The following is a 24,009-nucleotide window of genomic DNA, read 5'->3' on the forward strand; positions in this document are numbered from 1 at the left end:
AACCTAGGAAACCCTATGGGGCAGTTCTACTCTATCATGTGGGGTTGCTATGAGTCACAAATAGACTCGACAACACATAATAATAGATATTATAGCCATGAAATAAGAACAGAAAGCTAACAAAAATGGAATTGTGAATGAAACATTATGAATGAATGCTAGGAAAGTAAAGAAATAGCTGAAAATTCAAAATTCGGTGGAAAGGCTGGAAGGAGCTGAGGAAATCTCTTATCATGTCTCAAGGCCTTTGACTGGACCACACACTCACCCCTGAACCAATCACTACAACCAGGAAGGATGTGACTTGCTGATTCATTCAGGCGTACGTCATCTATCTACCCTGAACTATGGCTACACCACTGTGGAGGGGATCCCCAAGCAAAAACTGGGGCTCTTGCTGGGAGAAGGGAGAATGTGCACTGGGGAGGCAGCCTGGGTAACCTGCACATTCCTTTAGTTGCTCAGTTCTCAGCTCAGCTCAAATGGGGGTCAGCCTGTTAGAGAAGAAGCCTGAGTCTTCTGAGTATCCCAGGCTGGGCCTTCTCCTCACCCAGGTTGAGTCCCTCCCAGCAGCCAGGATGGCACATCTACTCCCAAGGGAGAAGTTGCTTAAACCCTGTTTCGCTTAATGCGTTACAAATTACTAATAAAAAAGAGAATGGGGTTGGCCTCTTGGAGTTTATTTTTCATAGTTTGTTTGATTTTCTTTATTTAATAATCTGTAAATATTACACAAGTAGGAAGTATTCACTGGACAAAAACAGTTCATTACTTAAAAAAATGGATAAAATTGCCCATAATTCTGCTACCCAAAGATAACTACTGTTATCTGTGTACGTCGTCAAACAGTAAAACCATGCACTGTATTAAAATAAAAGCAAAGAGTTATTGAAGGAAGAATACAGTTCGAACTGGGGAAACATACAGCTCGTAAAGTGGGATTGGATGCTGCTAGGAGTTACAGGCATCCAGGCAATATTTATGTTGTTAAATCAGGAATTAACGGTACAATATTCTGATCGGTTTACTAGCGATCTGTAAAAGTCAAAGTTGGATTAACAAAAGTGGGGGCTTTACAATGATTGGTGAACACAACATAGGTGGGTTTACATGATGGGTTTAAAAAGTCTTTGTCAATTAGTTACTACTTGATAATATGGATGTAATTAAAGACATACATGCTCGCAAGGGGGGTCACAAAACAGTCACGAAATGAATACATGATAGATTTTCTGAGAACATGGTAAAGATTAACTTGCTGTGGGCACAGTTCTTTCAAGAAAGTCTTAAAAAGAGTTTCCATAACCTCCTTTTTCCCTCCCTCATGGTTGCCATGAGACATTCTTCACCTTGGATAAAACATTCCCTTACATCCAAGGTTAAGACCGCACAAAGTTTTAACTACCGCTAAGGCGAAAGCGGAAACCCTGATGGTGGAGAGGTTGAGAGCTACGGCTGCTAAAGGCAAAAGCAGAAGTCACCAAAATGGAGTCAGGCCCAAACCTGAAGCAGCCTCCTCGGATATTCCAGGTACCTCTATTTTAAAAGCCCTTATGCAATGTTTTTCCAGATGTTCTTAATTCAAGTATATTTATATGTATCTGTAAACACAAAAATGAGATTGTTCTGTAAATGTCCTTGCACTCTTTTTTCAATCAAGAGTAAGTTGTAAACCTATTTGTACACCAAAAAATATCCTTCTATTAGATTGATGGAAATCCTGGTGGCATAGTACTTAAGTGCTACAGCTGCTAACCAAAAGGTCAGCAGTTCAAATCCACCAAGCACTCCTTGGAAACCCTATGGGGCAGTTCTACTCTGTCCTTTAGGGTCGCTATAAGTTAGAATCGACTCAACAGCAATGAGTTCTGGTTTTGTTATGTAGAAGCTGAGCATATGCTGGTTATAAAACCTAAGAGGACCTTTAGAATGGGCCAGGAACAGGCCTGTATTTATTACTATGATAGGCGAAAGAGTTAAATTAGTGACGAGACAGGAAATTTTTTTCTTCTTCTTTTAACTGGATTCTAACAGAGGAATGTTGTCATTTACAGGTAAAAATATAAAGAAGTAACAAGTAGATAGGTTCATTGTATGGATTGTTGTTGTTAGGTGCCATTGAGTTGGTTTGGACTCATAGCAACCTTAGTTAGGTACAACGGAATGAAACACTGCCTGGTCCTGATCATCCCCACAATCATGGTTATGCTTGAGCCTATTCTTGCGGCCACTGTGTCAGTCCATCTCATTGAGGGTCTTCCTCTTTTCTGCTGACCCTCCACTTTACCAAGCATGATATCCTTCTCCAGGGACTAGTCCCTCCTGATAACATGTCCAAAGTATGTGAGATGAAGTCTCGTCATCCTTACTTCATCTTTATCAGTAGGCAGCCTCTAAGAGGCTCTCCCGTTCCCATCTGCTGGGATTCACAGGCTTGTGGCAGATCCTTCCCTTGAGTAGGCCTGGGCTTACCGACTTGCTTGTAATGAATACAATATGACAAAAGTAGTGGGATATCACCTTTGAGATGCTATAAAAAAAGCCTGTGCCTTCTGTCTTAGGGTCTTGGGTATTCTCAGCTTGCTCTTGGGCCACTCTCTCTTGGACTGCTTGCTTTGGGGGAAATTACGCCATGTTATGAAGCAGCCCTGCAGAGAGGCCCACATGGGTGAACTTGGAAGAGGATCCTCCTCTGTGGACCCCGAGATGACTGCAGCTCTGGCGACACCTTGTTTGCAGTCTGTAAGAGACCCTAAGCTAGAACCACCAGCAAAGTGTCTCCCAGATTCCTGATCCATGGAAACTGTGAGATAATAACTGTTTGTAGTTTTCTGCCACTAAGTTTTGGGGTAATCTGCTAGGCAGCAATATAAAAAATGAATACAACAGCTATTTATTAAGTACTTATGCTAGTTTTTACTATGTGACAGATGGAAACCCTGGTGGCGTAGTGGTTAAGTGCTATGGCTGCTAACCAAGAGGTTGGCAGTTTGAATCCGCCAGGCGCTCCTTGGAAACTCTATGGGCAGTTCTACTCTGTCCTGTAGGGTCACTATGAGTCGGAATCGACTCGACGGCAGTGGGTTTGGTTTTTTTTTTTTATGTGACATGTGGGGACAGTGGCGGTTCAGTGGTGGAAGCTTCACCTTCCGTGCTGGGTTTGATTCCCGGCCAACGCGCCTCATGCCCAGCTACCAGCAGTCCGTTAGAGGAGGCCTGTGCGTTGCTGTGATGCTGAACAGGTGTCAGCGGAGCTTCCAGACTAAGACAGACTAGGAAGAAAGGCCTGGTGACCTACTTCTGAAAATCAGCCAATTAAAGCTGGGCTACCGGAGGGCCCAGGGACCAAGACCTTCAGGTTCCCTCCAGTCTCATTCAGACCATCAAGTCTGGTCTTCCATGAGAATTTGAAATCCGCATCCCACTGTTCTCCTGCTCTGTCAGGGATTCACCGTAGTGTTCCCTGTCAGGGCAGTCATTGCTGGTAGCCAGGCACCACCTAGTTCTTCCGGTCTCGGTCTGATGTAGTCTCTGGTTTATGTGGCCCTTTCCGTCTCTTGGGGTCATCTTTACCTTGGTTCTTTGGTGTTCTTCATTCTCCTTTGCTCCAGGTAAGTTGAGACCAATTGATGCATCTTAGATGGCCGCTTGCTAGCGTTGAAGACCCCAGACGCCACTCACCGAAGTGGGATGCAGAATGTTTTAATATATTTTCTTATGCCAATTGAACTAGATGTCCCCTGAAACCATGGTCCCCAGGCTCCCATCCCTGCTACTTGGGCCTTCAAAGCATTCGGCTGCATTCAGGAAAACTCTTCGCTTTAGAACCAGGATACCCTTGGAGGTTGTCTGGAGCCGTGGTGAAGGGTACTGGTTCTGGAACAAGATAGATCTTTGTAGCTTTCTAGTCATGTGACTCTGGGCAATCCACTTTACCTAGCCAATCGTCTATTTCCTTATTTGAAATGAGGGGATAGCCTATCTCTACAAGAGTTATGGTCAGAATTAAAGGAGGTAACATTTGTAAAGCGTTTAGCGCCATGTCTGGCACACAGAAGAGTTTAACAAATGATAGCTATTACTGTCATATATAGGGAGTCTCAGAGTGCAAGCCATTTGTGACCAGCTGCTAACCTAAAGGTTGGCAGTCCAAACTCACCCAGAAGGAACTGCTTCTGAAAAGATTACAGCCTAGAAAACCCTATGGAGCAGTTCTATTCTGTAACACGTGGGGTTGCACGAGTTGGGGACCAACTCAAAGGTAGCAAACAACTACAATTATTATATATTAGAGCCTTCCTAGTTTCTTAACAAATATTTATTACCTTCCAAGTATGAAACACTATGCTGGGCGTAGGTGGGGACGTAATATACTTTGACATCAAGGGGAGCATAGACGTTAGTTAAGGAATTGGAAAGCGTATGGTTCAAGATGTCCTGATGATATCTGGGAACAAGTTATGGGCCAAATATTAGGCATGTTAAGAACTGAGAGTCAACTTATAAATTAAAGATATTCAAATAAAGGTATCTAGGAGAATTCTTTGAGTCACAGAGTTTTAGACATAAAGGGGACTGTAGATTTTGTGGGCAAGTACTCTTAGGTCGAAGAGAAATAAAGTAACTTAGCTCAGGTCACAGAACAAGACAGAGGCAGGCTCAGGTTTGGTTCAAGTTTGAGCTCTGCCACTAACTAGCTCTGTGTCCTTGAGCAAGGCACCCATCTTCTCCAAGCCTCCCTTTCTTCTTCTGTAAAATTCTATTATTTTAGGCCCCAGTCTTCTGACTCCCAACCCACCTTTCAGGGTGGCGACTCACAGCCTTACAGCCCTACTGTACACTGAATTTAATATTTAATATTCAGGCCCAGTTTATATGGCAATCCCCGTGGACATTAAGAAAACCAACACTTGCAAAGGCAGATGAGTTGGCTAGTGGCAGAGGCAGGAGAGCTCCTGGGAAACCCAAGGTAGCTAAGTAGTACTTTGGACCTAAATTTCATTCTCTTTCCAATAAGAGGCTTTCAGAAGTTGAGCCCTAAAACCATGTGGTTTCCAATCTTGTGGGAAACTCTGGCTGGAAGTGAAGTGTGGAATCACTACGGATGTTCCCACCTGTAGAGGCTGGGATTGGTCCATTTGCCAAGACCAGGACTCTGACTAGCTGTTCAGAAGATTCTAGCAGCGTCATAGGAGGGATCAGTCCCTGGAGAAGAACATCATGCTTGGTAAAGTAGAGGGTCAGCGAAAAAGAGGAAGACCCTCATCGAGATGGATCGACAGTGGCCACAACAATGGGCTCAGATATAACGATCTGAGGACGGCGTAGGTCCCGGGAGTGTACTGTTGTACAGAGGGTCGCCGTGAGTCGGAGTGACTCCACGGCATCTAACGATAACACGAAGTAGCGTCATGAACCTACAGAGGAAGCCGCTGTCCCAGATTGACTTAACTATTTTTCCACACAAAAGCTTGAGAATTTTCCAGTGTGTGAAGGGCCAGGTATGACACCACTTAAACAAAAACAAAAACAAAAAAAACTTAGCGAGAAAAAAATCCTTCTCTGCTTTGGCCAGGCTGGGGTTTATTGTGAGTGTTCAGCGCCACCTAGTGGTGTTTAGGCGACTAGCCATGGCTCGGAACCCTGGTGGTACAGTGGTTAAGAGTTAACGCTGCTAACCAAAAGGTACAGCAGTTTGAATCCATCAGCTGCTCCTTGGAAATCCTGTGAGGCAGTTCTGCTCTGTACTATAGGGTCGCTATGAGTTGGAATCGACTTGATATCAATGGGTTTGGTTTGATTTAGGAAGGGCAGAGGAGCCCTGGTGGCACAGTGGTTAAGAGCTGTGGCTACTAACCAGAAGGTTTGCAGTTCAAATCCACCAGCCACTCACTGGAAACCCTGTTGAGCAGTTCTCTACCCTAGAGCGTTGCCACGAGTCAGAATCAACTCGATGGCAATAGGTTTGGTTTTCGTTAGGAAGGGCAGAGCTCCAGTTACCCACTCCCTAATTAATGACTTATTTCACTGGTTGGCATTCCAGGTCATTAGCTATTTGTGTATTTATTTATTGCAATGGTCTTTTTACTTTAAGAGTAGTGTTAGATTTACAGAAAGGGTGCAAAGACAGTACAGAAGTTCTTGTATACGCCTTACCCAGTTTTCCCTATCGTTATCTTACATTGCCATGGTATACTGTCGCCTACGAGAAACCAAAGCTGACACATCATTATTATCTAAACTCCAGACTATATTTGGATTTCACTTTTGCACTAACATCCTTCATCTGTTCCAAGATCCCTTCCAGGAAACCACACCGCATTTAGTCGGCATGTCTCCTTAGGCTCCTCTGGTCTATTTCTCTGTCTTCCCTTGTTTTTCACCATCTTGACAGCTTTGAGGAGAGCTGGTCAGGTGTTTTGTAGACTGTCCCTCCATTTAGTTTTATCTGGTGTTTTTGTCAAGACTAGGTGTAGGTTATGGGTTTGGGGGAACTATACCACAGAGGAGAATTGCCCGTCTCATCACATCTCAGGGTCACATGCAATTAATGTCACCTATCGCTGATGTTAACTTTGATCACCTGGCCAAGGTAGTATTTGATCACCTGGCCAAGGTAGTACCTGCCATGTTTTTCCACTGAAAAGTTTCCATTTTCCCTGATTCTATACTCTTTTCTTTGGAAGAAAGGCACTAAGTGCAGCCCACATGTAAGGGGGCATTATCTACAGAAATTACTTAGAATTCTTCTGTAAGGAAGATTAGCCTCTTTTCTCACATTTATTTATTCAAATCATTTATTCATATCAACTTGTGGGTATTTATTTTATATTTTGGCCATTGTGAGCCCTTTCAGGCTGGCTCCTGTGTCCCTTTGACATGCCACATTCTTTTTTTTTTTTTTTTTTTTGAGCATCTCCTTTGCATATTTATTTTTCATTTAAGAAATAACATTTAGGGAACTAAAGAAAACTAAATTACTCTGAAAATCCCATCACCTCTCACCGAAAACACAATAAAGTTTTATTTAAAAAAAAAAAATCCCATGACCTCAACCTAACCAGTTAGCACTGTAACGTGTCCTCCTGATGTTTTAGAAACATAGCTATTTAAAGAACACACACATTTTTCTTTTACTACATGATTTCATAAACAGAACGGCCACTTTTTACAATTACGTAGTGTTTGCCAGACACATGTCAGAACGCATTTAAGAAAAGCTCTCTAGTCAGACGATCTGCTCTTGCCACTGAGTCTTTCTGAGCCTCAAATATCTTATCTATAAAACGGGGGAAATAAAAGCATGTTTCTCACAGGCTTCTGTGAGGATTAAAGGAGGCAGCATAAACTAGAGATTAAGAGCAAAGACTCTGGAAATAGATTCTCTGAGTACAAATCCTGGCCTGCCCCTTGTTAGCTGTGAAACCCTGGGTGAGTTACTTAACTCCTCTGTGCCTCAGTTTCCTTCTCTGTGGATGCGGAAAATAAAAGGACTTACCTCTCAGTATTGGAGGAGCAAATGAGCTCAGTGGTGCTCAGTGCCTGGTCCACGGCAAGCCTTCAACGTCCGTGATTATTGACTCTGAAAAGACCTCCAAAAAAAAACTAAACCCAGTGCCGTCGATTCCAACTCATAGCGACCCTATAGGACTGAGTAGAACTGCCCCATACAGTTTCCAAGGAGCGGCTGGTGGATTTGAACTGCTGACCCGTTGGTTAGCAGCTGTAGCACTTAACCACTATGACACCAGGGTTTCCCCCAGGGCAGAGATAATAATTTAAACTTAACTATACAGTTGGTTTTTTTGTATACAGTAGGAAGAAGCCCTGGTGGCGTAGTGGTTAAGAGCTTTAGCTGGTAACCAAAAGGTCAGCAGTTCAAATCCACCAGGGGCTCTTTGGAAACTCTATGGGGCAGTTCTGCTCTGTCTTATAGGGTCGCTATGGGTCGGAATCGACTCAACGGCAGCGGGTTTGGATTCCTTTTATATACTGTTTGCTTATAACATAGAAAAGGTGCAGCATTTATGAACGCCTACGCGTGCGCACACACAGATGGAAATGTGGTTAGTACCTCTTCCCACCACTTACGAGGCGGCAAATGCAATGACCCGTGTGGAAGTACTCCACGTGCTCTCCACGACTACACAAACATAAACAAGGTCAGGATGACACCTTTTACTTCATTCAGAGTCCACATCTCATCTAGTGCTTAGCTTTCCATTGTGGGAGAACTTGTGGGAACTTGTATGGAAACCATGACATTTAGTCATAACAGAAACATTATACTTTGTCTTTGAATCCCAAACTGAAGGTGTACATCCCAAATTTGGCCCTTTTGGATATTTTTATTAAAGATAGACTTTATCCTACCTTTCAGCAATTTTCAAATTTTTTCATTCTGTGACTTCCATTCATTTTCTTAGGGACCAATCACTAACCCATGCCCTTTCTCCCTCCACCCCCAGCTGGCCCCTACATCTTATAGGTTCTTATATTCCCCACTGCTAAGTGTCTAAGGCCCGAGTGGCACAAATGGTTAAGTGCTCAACTACTAACCTAAAGGGTGGCATTTCAAACCCACCCAATGGTGCCACAAAAGAAAGGCCTGGCAATCTGCTCTGTAAAGATTCTTGTTCTGTGCCCTTGAGTTGATTCTGACTCATAATGACCCTACAGGAGGGAGAAGAACTGCCCCATGGGGTTTCCTAGGCTGTAATCTTTACAAGCATGTTGCCAGGTCTTTTCTCCCACAGAGTGTCCGATGGGTTCCAATCGCCAACTTTCAGTTAGCAGGTGAGCACTAAACCATTGCACCACCAAGGGCTCCTTCTGTAAAGATTATAGCCAAGAAAACCCTATGGAGCAGCTCTAACACATGGGGTTGCCATGAGTCGGAATCCACTTGCCAGGAACGGATTTAATAGTGTCCAGTTTGCAGTAGGGCTGTGATGCAGAATGACACACTACATGCTAATGCATACATGATGTACATTTATGAACTGCGGTAACACCTCCCTGCTGCCCTTGTGAGGCTGTTGAGATATAGATACCCTGATGGTTGCTTCTCCATTGTTCTTGGCAGTGGGAAGAATATGGGCGTTGTAGTAAGGCCGAGGATAGAATTCTGGCCCTGCCACTTCTAGTTGTTTCACCTTGGACAAATTTTTCTTAACCTTTCTGTGCCCATTTCCACAAGTGTGAAACTGAGTTTTTCTACAATGCAGGATTTTTCAGAGGATTAACTGAGAAAATATATAGAAAAATATTTAGCTTTTCTAACAGAGGCATGCACTACTTTGTGTACAAGGAGCCCTGGCAGCGCAATGGTTAAGCACTCGGCTGCTAACCAAAAGGTTGGTGGTTGGAACCCACCAGTCACTCAGTGGGAGAAAAAAATCTGGTGATCTGCTCCCGTGAAGACTTCAGCCTAGGAAACCCTATAGGACAGTTCTACTCTGTCATATAGACTTGCTATGAGCCAGGACTGACTCAATGGCACACAAGGACAATTTGTGTAGTTTTGTTTCATTCCATTGTTTCACTGCTTCAGTAGCAGGTCCCTCCAGCAATTTCACTTAGTAAAGCACTTCCTATCCTGTGGGAACCAAGAGAAGAGAGTCCAGAGGGACGAAGACTGTATAACCTCAGTGGTTTTCATATTTAAGCTTTTGGGACCATTTGTTCAAATGAAACCTCTCTTGAAACCCTAATGTAAGTAGAACAGATAAAAGAAGTCACTTCATTAGCATTCCTTTATTTTATAAATTCACATGTATAATATCTATTAAAACGACATTCAGGACATGTACACCGTTCAACGCATATCAGACACCTAGGGCTAGAGGTGGCAGCTGCAAACTTTTCAGCCTCAGCATGTAATTCCGCTTTTTGATTGCACAGAATCAATAAAATTCTGATTCATGCAGAAAATATTTAATATCTTAACCACTGTTCATGATTTCATGGTAAATATAAGAGACAATACACATCTAAAAACGACCTACGATACCATATTATCCCATCTGACATGCTACGTTTGCTCCCGTCATTACACAAACTGACATCTCAGCAAGCTCTTCTGCTCAGCCCATGTCCCTGAGCTGTGCCTGCAACCTCAGAGCACTGCATACATGTAGTGATGCACCCTTCTGTACGGTTTTATATAAAACATCACAGGTGTGAACTTAAATATATAAATACCAGTGCAAAATTCCATTTTTTCTAGTCAAGGACACACTTAGGAGACATTAAGTAGGCACAGAAATGACAAAGGTTTTATACTGAGCACTGTGCAACGATGAGTTACTTGGCGGCACAAGGCAGGGGGTTGGTTCAGATCTAACTCTGGTGAGTACGGGCTGCTGTACCTTCATGCTCTGCTCACTGTCAGATATCCCCTTCTGGTTTCCTAAGACTCAGGTGAAATTCCCCTCTAGTCCTGCCTGAAGAAGGGCCTCCTCCTCCTCCTCAGCTGCTGCTTCTTCCTTTATCAGTGTCAGTAACTGCAATAAGCCAGGTGCCGGGCCATCCTCCGGCAGGTCAAGCCTCCTCCGAAGGGTTCTGTCGTCTGCCCCGGCAAGGATTTGGTCTAGGCGGGCCTGATTCGCAACTTCTTTCTCGATTGTTCCCCTCTCTACCAGTTTCTGTAATAAAGGCTCCAGCCTTAGGATATAGGCAGATAACTTTTCTTCAGCCTTCTGATAAGTGGTTAGAAATTTGACCTGCAGCTCCCTAGGATTATCGATAACCCCAAATACCTGCTCAAGTGCCTGTAGGCATTCAGGGACCGTAATGAAAGGATTGTTTATCTTGAGGACACGAATGACATCAAATGCTGGGCCTCTAAGGCACTCTAGCAATCGTCTTCTTTTCTCTGCATCTGACACCTGCCATGTCTTCATCATATGAGTAGTATGAAACAGCCAGGAATCAAATCCTTCTTCTCCAGGTTCTGGAGGATCGCTGCCTGAGAACACTTTCAGCTTTCTGTATTGCAGATATTGCAGGGCCGGCTGAAGGGCCTCATCTAATGCCTCTGCCAACATAGGGGCCCCCACGTGTGGGACTAGGTTTTGGTCTAGGTCAAAAGGGTCGTTTCCATACCCAAGAGCGCTGGTAAACTCAGCTACTGTCAGCCCCTCTCCCTCTAAGAATTCATTTAATCTGTTTAAAAATTCATTATCTGGGTCAGGGGGCTTAAAGATCACTCGCCAGGCACCGCCCTTCCCTGGTATCTCCTTAGGGACCACAGCAAGACTAGTCTCCTCAGTAAGTCCTACAAGGGCTACAACCCTGTTCTCTTCCCTCCTGAACATTCTCCCAAGTAGTCGGTACTGGCCCAGGGACGCTAACCCTGCCTGCAGAGCCTCCTGGATTTCCGCCTCGTTACAGGTCAGGGGGATGCCGGCAATCAACAGAGCTTTCCGAGGGTTCATGTCCATTCCCCTGCACCAGTCTTCCAAGAGCCTCAGTGTCATGGTGCCCAAGATACAGAGGTTTAAATTCTAATTGGACCGGCGGGGCGCAGATGCCCACCGCGATTCGCAGTAGTCCTCCGCGGTCCCCCAGCTATGTCACGTCAACGTCCCGAGTTCCAGCAGCCTGTGAGGACAAAGCAGTTGAGTTAGCTAACTGGGTCAAGGTCCCAGGCCGCACAGCAGGACGCGAAAGGCCCCGCGGATCCTCCACCCCCGGCGACGCCGAGAGCGGCCACCCAGGCCTCCGCGCTCCGCAGCGGCAGCCATGTGACCTCGCCTCCCGGCCTCGGGCGCCCCCAGCGGACCCCGGGGCCCGCGGAGCCGCTCGCAGGGCCCGCTTCCCGCCCACCTTTATCTAGTGGCCGACGCCTGCGTCCAGCTGCCGGGGCTCGGGGTGCCCAGGGCCGGCTCCCAAGCCTCCAGGCCTGAGGAGCGGGTCAGCGACCTCTCCTCGGCTCGGACGGAGACTGGACGGAGAGCGAGGCTCTAAAGGACGACGGCGAGGGATGCAGGGCCACCTAGTCTCTCCGGTACTCTGCCGCGGGAGTGACTGGGCGATCGAGCGCGAGCGAGGCCCGCCAGGCCCGGACGAGGGCCCCCTGAAGGCACAGGCTGTCACCGGCGACACCACGACCACCCCCGGCACCCCACCTAGATCTGTCTGGACGCTCTCAGAGCAGCGGCGCCGCGGCCCGAGGCGCTCTGACGTCTAGGGGGCGGGCCTTCCGGGGCGGGGCGAGCGGACTTCCGGCCCGAGCCGGAAGCCCCGACTGCGGCGGCCTCCGGTACGGCGGGCGGGCGGGCCACCCGGGACAGGAAGGTGAGAGCCCGGAGCTGCCCCGCTTTGCTTGCTCTGCCGGTGGCCACTGCTGGGCGCGGAGCTCCCGGCTGCGGGGCGGCGAGGCCCCGGCCTAGTGCCGCCTGCGCCGCCCTGGTCGCGGCCGGCTGGCGCTGCCGCACGGCAGGGGGCGGGGCCGGCTGCTGGGGAGGCCCTGGTGGCGCCGGCGCCTGCTGGCCGGGCCGGGTGACAGGCTGGCCCCGTCCCCGCGCGAGCGGCCCCAGTCACGCTGGACTTAGTCACTGTTAGCTTGTTCTCCAGGCTGGCCGAGCTCACCCTTCTGTGAGGCGGGTGACCCATGGGAGTTCTCTTATGGTGGCTCTCCCTGAAATGCCCAAGCCGCCTGCCTACTCAGAGCTGAGTGACTCTTTAACGCTTGCCGTGGGGACAGGAAGATTTTCAGGACCACTGTAAGTGTTTCAGAGTGACTGTTCTTAGTTGGGGGCTCCGGCTTTGGTTTGACTCGTAAAACCGAGTTTTTACGTCTAAAGGGATACTGTGAAGTCAGAAAGTACTTGAATCGTAAAGAGTGAAATGCTGCGTGGGGAATTTAACTCCAGCTAATTCCTGAGGACCTGTATTGGACTTGCTTAAGCACAGGGTGGTGATTTACTCTGTGGGATTCGTATAAAAAGCAGAACTCGGTATATACAGAAACCAGTGGTTTTTAGTTGCTCATGACTATTACGTAAAATAACCTGTAAGTTGTTTACATTTCTCAGTAAATGTAAATCTAATTTACTTATTTTAAACCTTAAATGTGTTAAGTCTTGTATTTTAAAACTCATTGGAGGGAAAAAGCTCACTGGAAATAAAGCCAGTATATTTGGAATTGCTGCTATGATAACAATACTAGGCCCAACTAGTGGTTAAGAGCTCCGCGGCTAACCAAAAGGTCGGCAGTTCGAATCCACCATCTGCTCCTTGGAAACCCTATGGGGCAGTTCTGCTCTGTCCTATAGGGTAGCTATGAGTCAAATCAACTCAGTGGCAATGGGTTTGGTTTTTTGGTTTTAACTTTTTTTTTTTTTTAATTTCAAGGCACAGAGCATGGAGAATGATGAACTTCCGTCAGCGGATGGGATGGATTGGAGTGGGATTGTATCTATTAGCAAGTGCAGCGGCATTTTACTATGTTTTTGAAATCAGTGAGACTTATAACAGGCTGGCCTTGGAACACATTCAGCAGCACCCTGAGGAACCACTTGAAGGAACCACATGGACACACTCCTTGAAAGTTCGGTTACTTTCCCTGCCTTTTTGGTTATGGACAATTATTTTTCTGATACCTTACCTACAGATGTTTTTGTTCCTCTATTCTTGTACAAGAGCTGACCCGAAAACGGTGGGCTACTGTATCATCCCAATATGCCTGGCAGTTATTTGCAATCGCCACCAGGCATTTGTCAAGGCTTCTAATCAGATCAGCAGACTACAACTGATTGACACATAAAACAGTCATGGTTTTTTCCTTACTGATTACCAAACTGCCAGTACCATCTGGAGTCTGATCACAAGACTGCAGTTCCTTCACAGTTCTCAGGAAGTTGTGGTCGGGCAGGGGCTTTTTAAAAAGCGTGACTGGGGGGCTATCTTCATCTGAATTATACTGAATTTTTAGCTAAAGCCTGAGATACTACAAAATCATGTTGATGATGTCAGATTTTGGAAGTAATGTCGTGTATTTTATTTGCATTCTTTAGAAACTTGAATAAGCACCTGAACTCATATTTTTATTCTACTGTGTAACATAGTGGTGATTCAATATTTTTCCTCTGGGGAAAAAAAAATGAATGAATATAAACATTTCCATTGTGTTAAATGTAAAAATGTCCAAACATGGTCATAAAATTTAAATTTTATACAACTACTTGGCTTGCTTTAAAATTCTTTAAAACACCAATGCATCCTGTGATAACTAAGCCAGCTGTTTATGCCTGCTTTCTGTCAGCTTATGAGGAATTTGTATGATTATTTTAGTGCTTGCCATCTTGACAAGCAGAATTTGTACTTCTTGGTAAGGGCTAGCTATGTCATTATTAATGGTCTGTTTTTTTAAAAAAATGGACTAAGAGACTAAATGTTTGAAAGTCTGGAAATAATTTACATGTAGAAGAGGAGAAAAAGTTTTGTCCATGAAAATATCAGAGGAAATGTAGTCCAGTCTCTAGCAGATGCTATGTTAGGTGCCATCCAGTCAATTCCAACTCACAGTGACACCACATTGACAGCATAGAACCATCCCATAGGGCTTTGGCATAGGGATTTCTAGGTTGTGGTCTTTACAGGAGCAGATCTCCAAGTCTTTCTCCTGTGGAACTGCTGGGCGGGCTCTAAGCCACCCTTTCAGTTAACTGAACTCTTAAACTGTAGTGCCACCAGGACTCCTTCAGGATGCTTAATGCCCCTCTAAAAGATACTATCAAGTCATTGTCCCTTCCGGTCCCCCCCCCCCGCCCCCGGCTCAAGGTCAGGGTTGAGCTGTTGAATTGCTAATATAGTTTAGAAAGAAAAAAGTCTTCAGACAGTAGGTCAGTTGCATAAAGATGTGATCCTGGTACCTCCTTTGCAGTCACACCACCTCTTGTCTGGTACCAATACAGATAACTAAAAATTGAAGTTTAGATTTTAGGAGTTCTTTTTTTTCTGGATGAGACCAAGATGTATTTTTATATAGTAATGTCATTAATAGAGGAGAGAGGTTTTATGCTGATAGATTTTAAGAATAATTATAACTGCTTTTTTGTGTGTGCGTGCTTACTTGTTAGGCCTTGTTCTGAGAGCTTTACATGAATTAACTCAGTCCTCACAACACGCCAGTTGTTGTTAGGTGCTTAGGGGCTGTAGAGTCAGTTCCGACTCATAGCGACCCTATGTACAACAGAATGAAGTGCTTTCCGGTCCTGTGAAGTGCTGCCTGGTCCTGCGAAGTGCTGCCTGGTCCTGCTCCATCCTCACAATCATTGCTGTGTTTGAGCCCATTGTTGTATCAGTCCATCTCCTTGAGGGTCTTCCTTTTTTTTCAGCCAACCGTCTACTTTACAAGCATGATGTCCTGGAGATAGCAGTTACCCAGATTTTACAGATAAGGAGACTGAGGCAGAGAAGCTCAGTAACTTGCCCAAGGTCACACAGTAAGGAGCAGAGCCAGAGTTAATAACCAGGCATTCTGAGGCCTTTGTTCTTAACCACTGAACCACAGCACTTCTCACAAACGACAGATGTTCAGTACTAGGTACTGTCTGCCCAGCTGTGCCACAGAAGGGAAATGGCAATATTACTGAGAAAGTTCTTTCTCGATTTGTATATGAGCTACTGAAAGTCTGAAAATTTTCTAGCAACTTCAACCTTAACACTGCATCTGATTTGACCAGGATAGAAGGCGGAACACCCCTGGGGCAAGGTTTTACTTGAAAGATAAAGCAGATGCCTTTGTAACTCAAAAGCAGCACAAACAGATCTTTCTCCAGTTAATCTCATTTATCTCCCTTAGTACCTCCAAAGGTCTATTTACTGAAATGATAGAGCTTTTGATCCAATATATTGGATTTTCAAGCACCCGCAGCTGTTTGAAATACCTGTGTTTAGGTGAGGGTTGGATATTTGCTTATGTCTTTTGAGTACTTTCTCACAGTTTGCAGGATGCAAGTGCTGTTTTCTGAAAATTTACATTGATTTCTTCACAACAATCATATGAGGCAGGTATTGTACTCTTAACTGGCCCCATTTTATAGCAGACAAAATGAAACCTGAAGCACATAGGAATTCATAGCTCGCCTGTGATACATAATAAGTAGAAGAGCCAAGATTTGAACCCAGGATGTCCAGCTTCAGAGCCCCAGCCAGCTCTTTATCATTCCACTCTACTGCTTCTCAAAAAGGAGGAAAGGAGGTAGTAAAAGATGGCAGAGCAGTCAGATGCTTCATAGCATCCCTCTTAAAGACCTGAAAAAAACAAGCGAATTGGATATAGATGACAAGAATCCGAAGCATCAAAGACAAGGTGAAGAATCAGACAAAGCGCCAAGTGGAAGGACAGACAATACAGAAACAGCAGACATGGAGAATTATGGATCGCCAGTGCCCTGCTAGCCGTACCTGAACAGCCCGGCCATACTGACACAAAGCAAGCAGCTTTCCCAGCCGAAACCCCCATTACCTAGTGCAGCCAAGCAGGAATGACTGCCTACACAGCCGGAGCCAGCCAGGAGTGCTTCCTGCCCAGCAAAAGTCAACTGCGTGCACCCCACCCACTGTACCCACCGCAGCACCCTGTGCTGGAAGCCTGCAGGCCTGTAGGACACCCCCATCCTCTTTGCCCATGCCCCCTCCCCGCACACAATCATAGTCTGGCGGCACTCACCACTGCCCCACCCCCTAAGCCAGGAGCTCTTGGTCTGGATGCACCCACCCCTCTGCTCAACCACTCATGGCTAAAGCCAGGCAGGACTGCTTCCTACCCTGTGAAAGTTAAGTGCATGCATCCCACCCACTGCACCCACCCCAGCCCCCCTGCGTCAGAGGCCAGCAGGCTTGTGGGGCACCCCAACCCTTCTCGCCCAGCCCCGTGTCCTCGCACGTGATTGCAGTCCAGCGGCATTCACCACTACCCTGCTCCCTAAGCTGGGAGTCCAGTCTGGAGGTGCCCACCCCTTTGCTCAGCCAATCATGCCGGGGCCTACGGACTTGCAGCACCTCTTACTCCTTCTAGTCACCCCTGCCGGGGCCTGAAGGTCTGAGATGCCTCCTCCTTCTGGCCACCCACACAGGGGCCTGAGGGCTGGCAGTGCCTTCCACCCCTTCCAGCCACCTGTGCAAGGGACCTGAAGACTGATGGTGCCTCCTACCCACTTCAGCCACCCGAGCAGGGGATCAGAGGACTAGCAGTGTCTCCTACTCCCTATAGCCACCTGCACTGGTGGTCCAAGGACCGACCGCACAATCTACGATGTACTCTATGGACAAGGGCATGCTCTCCAAATGGGCACCTGTGGAGAGGGGACGTCCCCCCTGCCTTGTCCCATGCGTCACCATCCCCCACTGCAACTGAAAGCTTGTGTCTGCTCTGAACGCCCCTGTGTAGTCCTGCTTAACCAGGACCATCAGTGAGAGTTTCCACACCACCCACATGGTGATCAACCTGGGCACCCTCATCCCTTACCACCTGGAAAATGGCAGAGTGCACACGTAACACTCAACCCAGCAAACAGGGAGAAAGCCCCCTGCACCCATGGCCAGGTGACAAGCCAGACAGATACATCACCTCACCAGAGACACCAACTATATCCTCATCAGTCCCAAGACCAGCGAACAGAGACCCAAGCTCACACATCCACTCGCTTGCCCCACTCACCTGGAGACAGGAGGTGAGAGTTTCAGTGCAGCTGGATTAGTGACCAGAGTAGCACACATGCCTAGTCTACCTGGATATATCAAAACGAAACAAAACAAAAATTCAGGATGCAGCAAACATATACTAAACAAATACAATAACTTCTTGTTGCTTTGGAGACAACAGATAACATCAAATCACCTAAAGGAGATCAAGATGGCTCCAGCAAGTGACCAAAATAAAGAACTAGAAAACCTTCCAGAGGAAGAAATGACAATGGGAACTACCTGAAAAAGAATTCAAAAGACTAATATACAGGGCTTTCCAAGAGATCAAGGAAGAGATGAAGGAAAACACAGACAAAGCCAAGGAAAACACAGACAAAATCAAGGAAAGTGCAGACAAAGCAATACAAGGTTTCAGAAAAAAAATACGAGAACAACCAAATAAATAGATGATTAGAAACCATACAAAAAGCAACCAGAAACCCAAAAGATTAACAATAAAACTTTAGATACAGATAACACAATAGAAGGATATAGGAGCAGAATTGAAACAATGGAAGAAAGAATCAGCAAAATTGAAGACAAATCACTTGACACCAATTTGTTTGAGGAAAAATCAGAGAAAAGAATGAAGAAAGCCTAAGAATTACGTGGTACACTATCAAGAGGAAAAACCTGTGCATGATTGAAGTTCCAGAACAGGGCAGGGACAATGGAAAACACAGAGAGAACTACTGAAGATTTGCTGGTAGAAAACTTCCCTATTATCATGGAAGACCATCCAAGAAGCTCAACAAACCCCATTTAGGAGAGACCCAAAAAGAAAGTCACCAAAACATATCATAATCAAACTTGCCAAAACCAAACATAAAGCAAATCTTGAGAGCAGCTAGGAAAAAATGAAAAGCCACCTACAAAGGGGAACCAATAAGACTAAGTTCTGATGACTCAGTGGAAACCATGCAGACAATAAGGTTAATGGATGACATACATAAAACCTTCAAGGAAAAAAATTGCCAGTAAAGAACTATATATCCAGCAAAATTGTCTCTCAAATACAATGGCAAAATTAGGTCATTGCTAGATAAACAGAAATTAAAGGAATTTGTAAAAAACAGTCCAAACTTACAAGAAATATTAAAGGGAGTCCTTCAGATAGAGAACTAACAACATCAGGTAACAACCTGAGATTAGGACACAGGACAGATCAGCCAGATACCAACCCAGATAAAGAATTCTAAAAAAACAGCTAAGATACTGAAAACAGGGAACCAGAGATGTAAATATGTAAATGACAACGTCAAAACAAGAGGGGACAAATGATGTAGTTATAGAACTTTCGTACAGAGAGGAAGTCAAGGCAATATCAAGAAATAAAAGACGGATTTAAACTTAGGAAGATAAAGGTAAGTTTTATAGTGACCACAAAGAAAGTTAACAAAACTACCCATCAAAATAAAAAAGAAGAAAATCATAAAAGACTCAGTAAACACAAAATCAACAATAAATAAAATCTACAAACAAAAAGAAGTTAGCACAGAAAATAAACCATAACAAAGAACCTGTCAACACCACAAAAAAAATGAAAACAGTAAACTCATACTTATCAATAATCACACTGAATGTAAATGACTTAAATGCACTAGTACAGAAAGAGTAGCAGAATGGATAAAAACCCACAACCCATCAATATGTTTACAAGAGTCACACCTTAGACAAAAAGACATAAACTAAAACTCAAAGGATGGAAAAAAAATAAATCAAGCAAACAATAATCAAAAAAGAATAGGAGTAGAAATATTAATCTCTGACAAAAGAGACATTACAGCAAAATCCACCATAAAAGATAAGTAAGGACATTATATAATGATTAAAGGGACAATGCACCAGGAAGACATAACCATAATAAATATATACACACCCAATGACATGGTTCCAAAATACATAAAACAAACCCTAACGGCACTGAAAAGAGAAATAGGTAGTTCCACAATATACTGGGAGATTTGAAAACACTTTCAGTGAAGGACAGTATTATCTAGAAATAAACTCAACAAAGATACAGAACATCTAAATGCCACAATCAACTAGCTCAACCTCATAGGCATATACAAAGCAGTACAGCAGCAAAATATACATTATTTTCCACTGCACATAGAACATTCTCCAGAATAGACCACATTTTAGGCCACAAAGCAGCCTTAATGAAATCCAAAGCACTGAATAATACAAAGCATGTTCTCTGATCACAAAACCGTAAGAGTAGAAATCGGTAACAGGTCATAGCAAGGAAAAAAAAAATCAAATACATGGAAACTGAGTAACGCCTTGCTTAAAAAGAACTGGGTAATAGAAGAAATCAAAGATAGAATTAAAAAAATTTCTAGAATCAAATGAGAGTGAAAATACATCCTACCAAAACCTTTGGGACACAGCAAAAGCAGTGCTCAGATGTCAATTTATAAATGCACACATGAAAAAAGAAGAAAAGGCAGAAATCAAAACATCAACCCTACAACTCAAACAAATAGCAAGCAAGCAGCAAAAGAAGTCCACTGTCACCAGAAGACAGGAAATAATAAAGATGAGAGCAGAAATAAATGAAATAAAGAACAGAAAAACAACAGAAAGAATCAACAAGACCAGAAGTTGCTTCTTTGAAAGGATAAACAAAATTGACAAACCACTGGCCAACTGACAAAAGACAAGCAGGAGAGGAAGCAAATAACCTGAATAGGAAATGAGATGGGGGCATTATAACAGAACCAACTGAAATAAAAAGGATCATAACAAAATACTATGAAAAATTGTACTCCAATAAATTTGAAAACCTGGAGGAAATGGACAAATTTCCAGAAACACACTACCTACCTAAACTAACATAAATTGAGGTAGAAAAACTACATAGACTCATAACAAAACAAGAAATTGAAGGGGTAAAAAAAAAAACTCCTGGGAGATTGGAACTCCTGTGCAATGCTGGTGGGAATGCAGAATGGTACAACCATTGTGGAAAACAATAAAGTACTCCCTTAAAAAGCTAGAGATAGAAACACCATACGATAAAGCAATTCCACTCCTAGGAATGTATCCTAGAGAAATAAGAGCCGTCACACAAATAGACATATGCACACCCATGTTCACTGCAGCAACATTCACAATAGCAAAAAGATGGAAACAACCTAAGTGCCCATCAACAGATGAATGGATAAACAAACTATGGTACACACACACAATGAAATACTACACAACGATAAAGAACAATGATGAATCTGCAAAACACCTCACTACATGGATGAGTCTGAAAGGCATTATGCTGAGTAATATAAATCAATCACAAAAGGACAAATACTGTATCAGACCACTTTCATAAAAACTCAAGAAAAGGTTTATATACAGAAAGAAACAATCTTTTATGGTTATGGGGGAGGGTAGGAATGGGAGAAAAACACTAAGCAGGTAGTAGATAAGCGGTAACTTTGGTGAAGGGTAAGACGGTACACAATACTAGGAAAGTCAGCACAACTTGAACAAGGCAAAGTCATAGAAGCTTCACAGACACATCCAAACTCCCTGTGGGACCTAATTACTGGACTGAGGGCTAGGGACCATGGTCTCGGGGGACAATTAGCTCAATTCGCATAACCCAGTAACCCAGTGCCATCAAACAGTTCATGTAGAAAATGTTCTACGTCAGACTGTAATAAGTAGCATCTGGGGTCTTAAAACCCTGCAAACAGCCATCTAAGACACATCTACTGTTCTCATCCCGGTTGGAGCAAAGGAGAATGAAGAAAACCAAAGACACAAGGGAAAGATTAGTCAAAAGGACTAATGGAACACATCTACCACAACCTGTAACAGACTGAGTCCAGCATGACAGAGATCACAATAGAGAGTCCTGGACAGAGCAGGACACACACACACACACACACAGACACACACACACACCCACCCACCCACCCACCCAGACTTGCTGGTCTGACAGACTGGAGAAACTCCAAGAGTATGGCCCCTGGACACCCTTTTAACTCAGGACTAAAGTCACTCCTGAAGTTCATCCTTCAACCGAGGATTAGACAGGTCTATAAGGCAAACAGTAACATTTGTGAGGAACATGCTTCGTAGTTCAGTCACGTATACAAGACTAAATGAGCGCACCAGCCCAAAAGCAAAGACAAGAAGGCAGGAAGGGATGGGAAAACTAGATGAATGGAAACAGGGAACCCAGGGTGGAGAAGGGTAGAGTGTTGACACATCGTGGGGTTGACAACCAATGTCACAATACAATTTGTGCATTAATTGTTTAATGAGAAACTAATTTGCTCTGTAAACTTTGACCTAAAGCACAATTAAATGAAAGAGGCCCTCAATAAGTAAAGCAATATTGAAGAAGACCAAAGTAAGAGGCCTCATTCTACCTGATCTTAGCCACGGTAGTCAAAACAGCCACATACGGGTACAATGACAGATCAATGAAACAGAATTGAGAATCCAGATGTAAATCCACCCACCTATGGACAAGTGATCTCTGACAAAGGGCCAAAGTCCATTAAATGGGGAAAAGACAGTTTCTTCAACAAATGGTGCTAGCAAAGCTGGATGTTCTCTGTAAAAAAAATGAAACAGGATACATACCTCACAACACACACAAAAACTAATTCCAAATGGATCAAAGACCTAAATAAAACCTAAAGCTATAAAGATCATGAAGAAAATATAGGGACAGCGCTACGCCCTAATATATGGCATAAATAGAATACCAAACATAACTAAAAATGCAGAAAAAGCAGATGAACTAGATAAATGAGACCCCATAAAAATTAAACACTTATGCTTATCAAAAGACATCTTCAAAAGAGTAAAAAGAGAACCTACAGACTGGGAAAAAAATTTTGGCTACGACACATCTGACAAGGGTTTAATCTCAACGACAAAAAGACAATCCAATTTAAAAATGGGCAAAGGATATGAACAGACACTTCACCAAAGAAGACACACAAACACATGAAGCAATGCTCGTGATTACTGGCCATTCCAAAAAAAAAGCCAAACCCAGTGCCATCGAGTTGATTCTGACTCATAGCGACCCTATAGGACAGAGTAGATCTGCCCCATAGTTTCCAAGGAACGCCTCGCAGATTCGAACTGCCAACCCTTTGGTTAGCAGCTGTAGCTCTTAACCTCTACGCCACCAGGGTTTCCCATTGGCCATTAGAGAAATGCAAATCAAAACTACAATGAGATACCATCTCACCCCAAAATTACTGGCACTAATAAAAAAAAAAAAAAACAAACAGAAAATAACAAAAGTTGAAGAGGTTGTGGAGAGTTTGGAACTTTTATACACTGCTGGTGGGAATGTACAATGGCATGATCACTATGGAAAACAATATGGCACTTCCTTAAAAAGCTAGAAATAGAAATAATATATGACCCAGCAATCCTGCTCCTAGGTATATACCCTAAAGAAATAAGCGCCATGTCTTGAATAGATACATGCACACTCATGTTCACTGCAGCATTATTCACAATAGCAAAAAGATGGAAACAACCTAAGTGCCCATCAACAGATGAACGGATTAATAAACCATGTTACATACACACAATGGAATACTATGCATTGATAAAGAATAATGATCAATCTGTGAAATATCTCACAACGTGGATGAATTTGGAGGACATTATGCTGCAACATCACAATAAATGGAGAAAAGATTGAAGTTGTCAAGGATTTCATTTTACTTGGGTCCACAATCAAAACCCATGGAAGCAACAGCCAAGAAATCAAAAGATGCATTGCATTGGGCAAATCTGCTGTAAAAGACCTCTTAAAGTGTTGAAAAGCAAAGACGTCACCTTGAAGACTAAGGTGCACCTGACCCAAGCCATGGCATTTTCAATTGCATCATATGCATGCAAAAGCTGGACAATGAATAAGGAAGACTGAAGAAGAACTGACGCCTTTGAATTGTGGTGTTGGCGAAGAAAATTGAATATACCACGGACTGTTAAAAGAACGAACAAATCTGTTGTGGAGGAAGTACAACCAGAATGCTCCTTAGAAGCAAGGATGGTGAGACTACATCTTACATACTTTGGACATATTGTCAGGAAAGATCAGTCCCTGGAGGACATCATGCTTGGTAAAGTACAGAGTCAACAAAAAAGAGGAAGACCCTCAACGAGATGGATGCACACAGTGGCTACAACAATGGGCTCAAGCATAACAATGATTGTAGACATGGCGCAGGACCTGGCAGTGTTTTGTTCTGTTGTACACAGGGACGCTATGAGTCAGAACTGACTGAACGGCACCTAACAACAACAATGTGCTGAGTGAAATAAGTCAGT

The 24,009-nt window shown here is 44.1% G+C and overlaps 2 protein-coding genes across 4 annotated transcripts; one reads left to right on the forward strand and one right to left on the reverse strand.

The window, feature by feature from the left end:
• Positions 1-6,887: 6,887 nt before the first annotated feature.
• Positions 6,888-12,149, reverse strand: MOAP1 (modulator of apoptosis 1). 2 transcript variants are annotated; one of them, XM_064292900.1, is made up of 2 exons: positions 12,132-12,149; positions 6,888-11,604 (listed from the first exon to the last, which is right to left on the reverse strand). In XM_064292900.1, exon 2 carries the CDS (start codon positions 11,478-11,480, stop codon positions 10,419-10,421), a length of 1,062 nt encoding a protein of 353 aa, XP_064148970.1. In that variant the 5' UTR covers positions 11,481-11,604; positions 12,132-12,149; the 3' UTR covers positions 6,888-10,418. The 2 variants fall into 2 exon arrangements, with proteins under 2 accessions (XP_064148970.1, XP_064148968.1); XM_064292898.1 differs by lacking the exon at positions 12,132-12,149 and adding an exon at positions 11,830-12,125.
• Positions 12,150-12,224: 75 nt separating this feature from the next.
• LYSET (lysosomal enzyme trafficking factor) lies at positions 12,225-14,185 on the forward strand. 2 transcript variants are annotated; one of them, XM_064292901.1, is made up of 3 exons: positions 12,240-12,300; positions 12,580-12,728; positions 13,360-14,185. In XM_064292901.1, the coding sequence occupies exons 2-3, from the start codon at positions 12,631-12,633 to the stop codon at positions 13,769-13,771; spliced, it is 510 nt and encodes a 169-aa protein (XP_064148971.1). In that variant the 5' UTR covers positions 12,240-12,300; positions 12,580-12,630; the 3' UTR covers positions 13,772-14,185. The 2 variants fall into 2 exon arrangements, with proteins under 2 accessions (XP_064148972.1, XP_064148971.1); XM_064292902.1 differs by lacking the exon at positions 12,580-12,728 and having other exon boundaries at positions 12,225-12,300.
• Positions 14,186-24,009: the final 9,824 nt, after the last annotated feature.

The sequence above is a fragment of the Loxodonta africana genome, chromosome 10 (genome assembly GCF_030014295.1).
Source record: "Loxodonta africana isolate mLoxAfr1 chromosome 10, mLoxAfr1.hap2, whole genome shotgun sequence".
Classification (NCBI taxonomy): Eukaryota; Metazoa; Chordata; class Mammalia; order Proboscidea; family Elephantidae; genus Loxodonta; species Loxodonta africana.

What these genes read in the sequence shown, in the direction of transcription:
- MOAP1 (XM_064292900.1), bottom strand. Translation starts at nt 11,480, where the DNA reads ATGACACTGAGGCTCTTGGAAGACTGGTGCAGGGGAATGGACATGAAC.
- LYSET (XM_064292901.1), top strand. Translation starts at nt 12,631, where the DNA reads ATGGTGGCTCTCCCTGAAATGCCCAAGCCGCCTGCCTACTCAGAGCTG. An exon ending in GGAAGATTTTCAGGACCACT is followed by an intron (nt 12,729 to 13,359) that starts GTAAGTGTTTCA and finishes TTTAATTTCAAG; the next exon opens with GCACAGAGCATGGAGAATGA.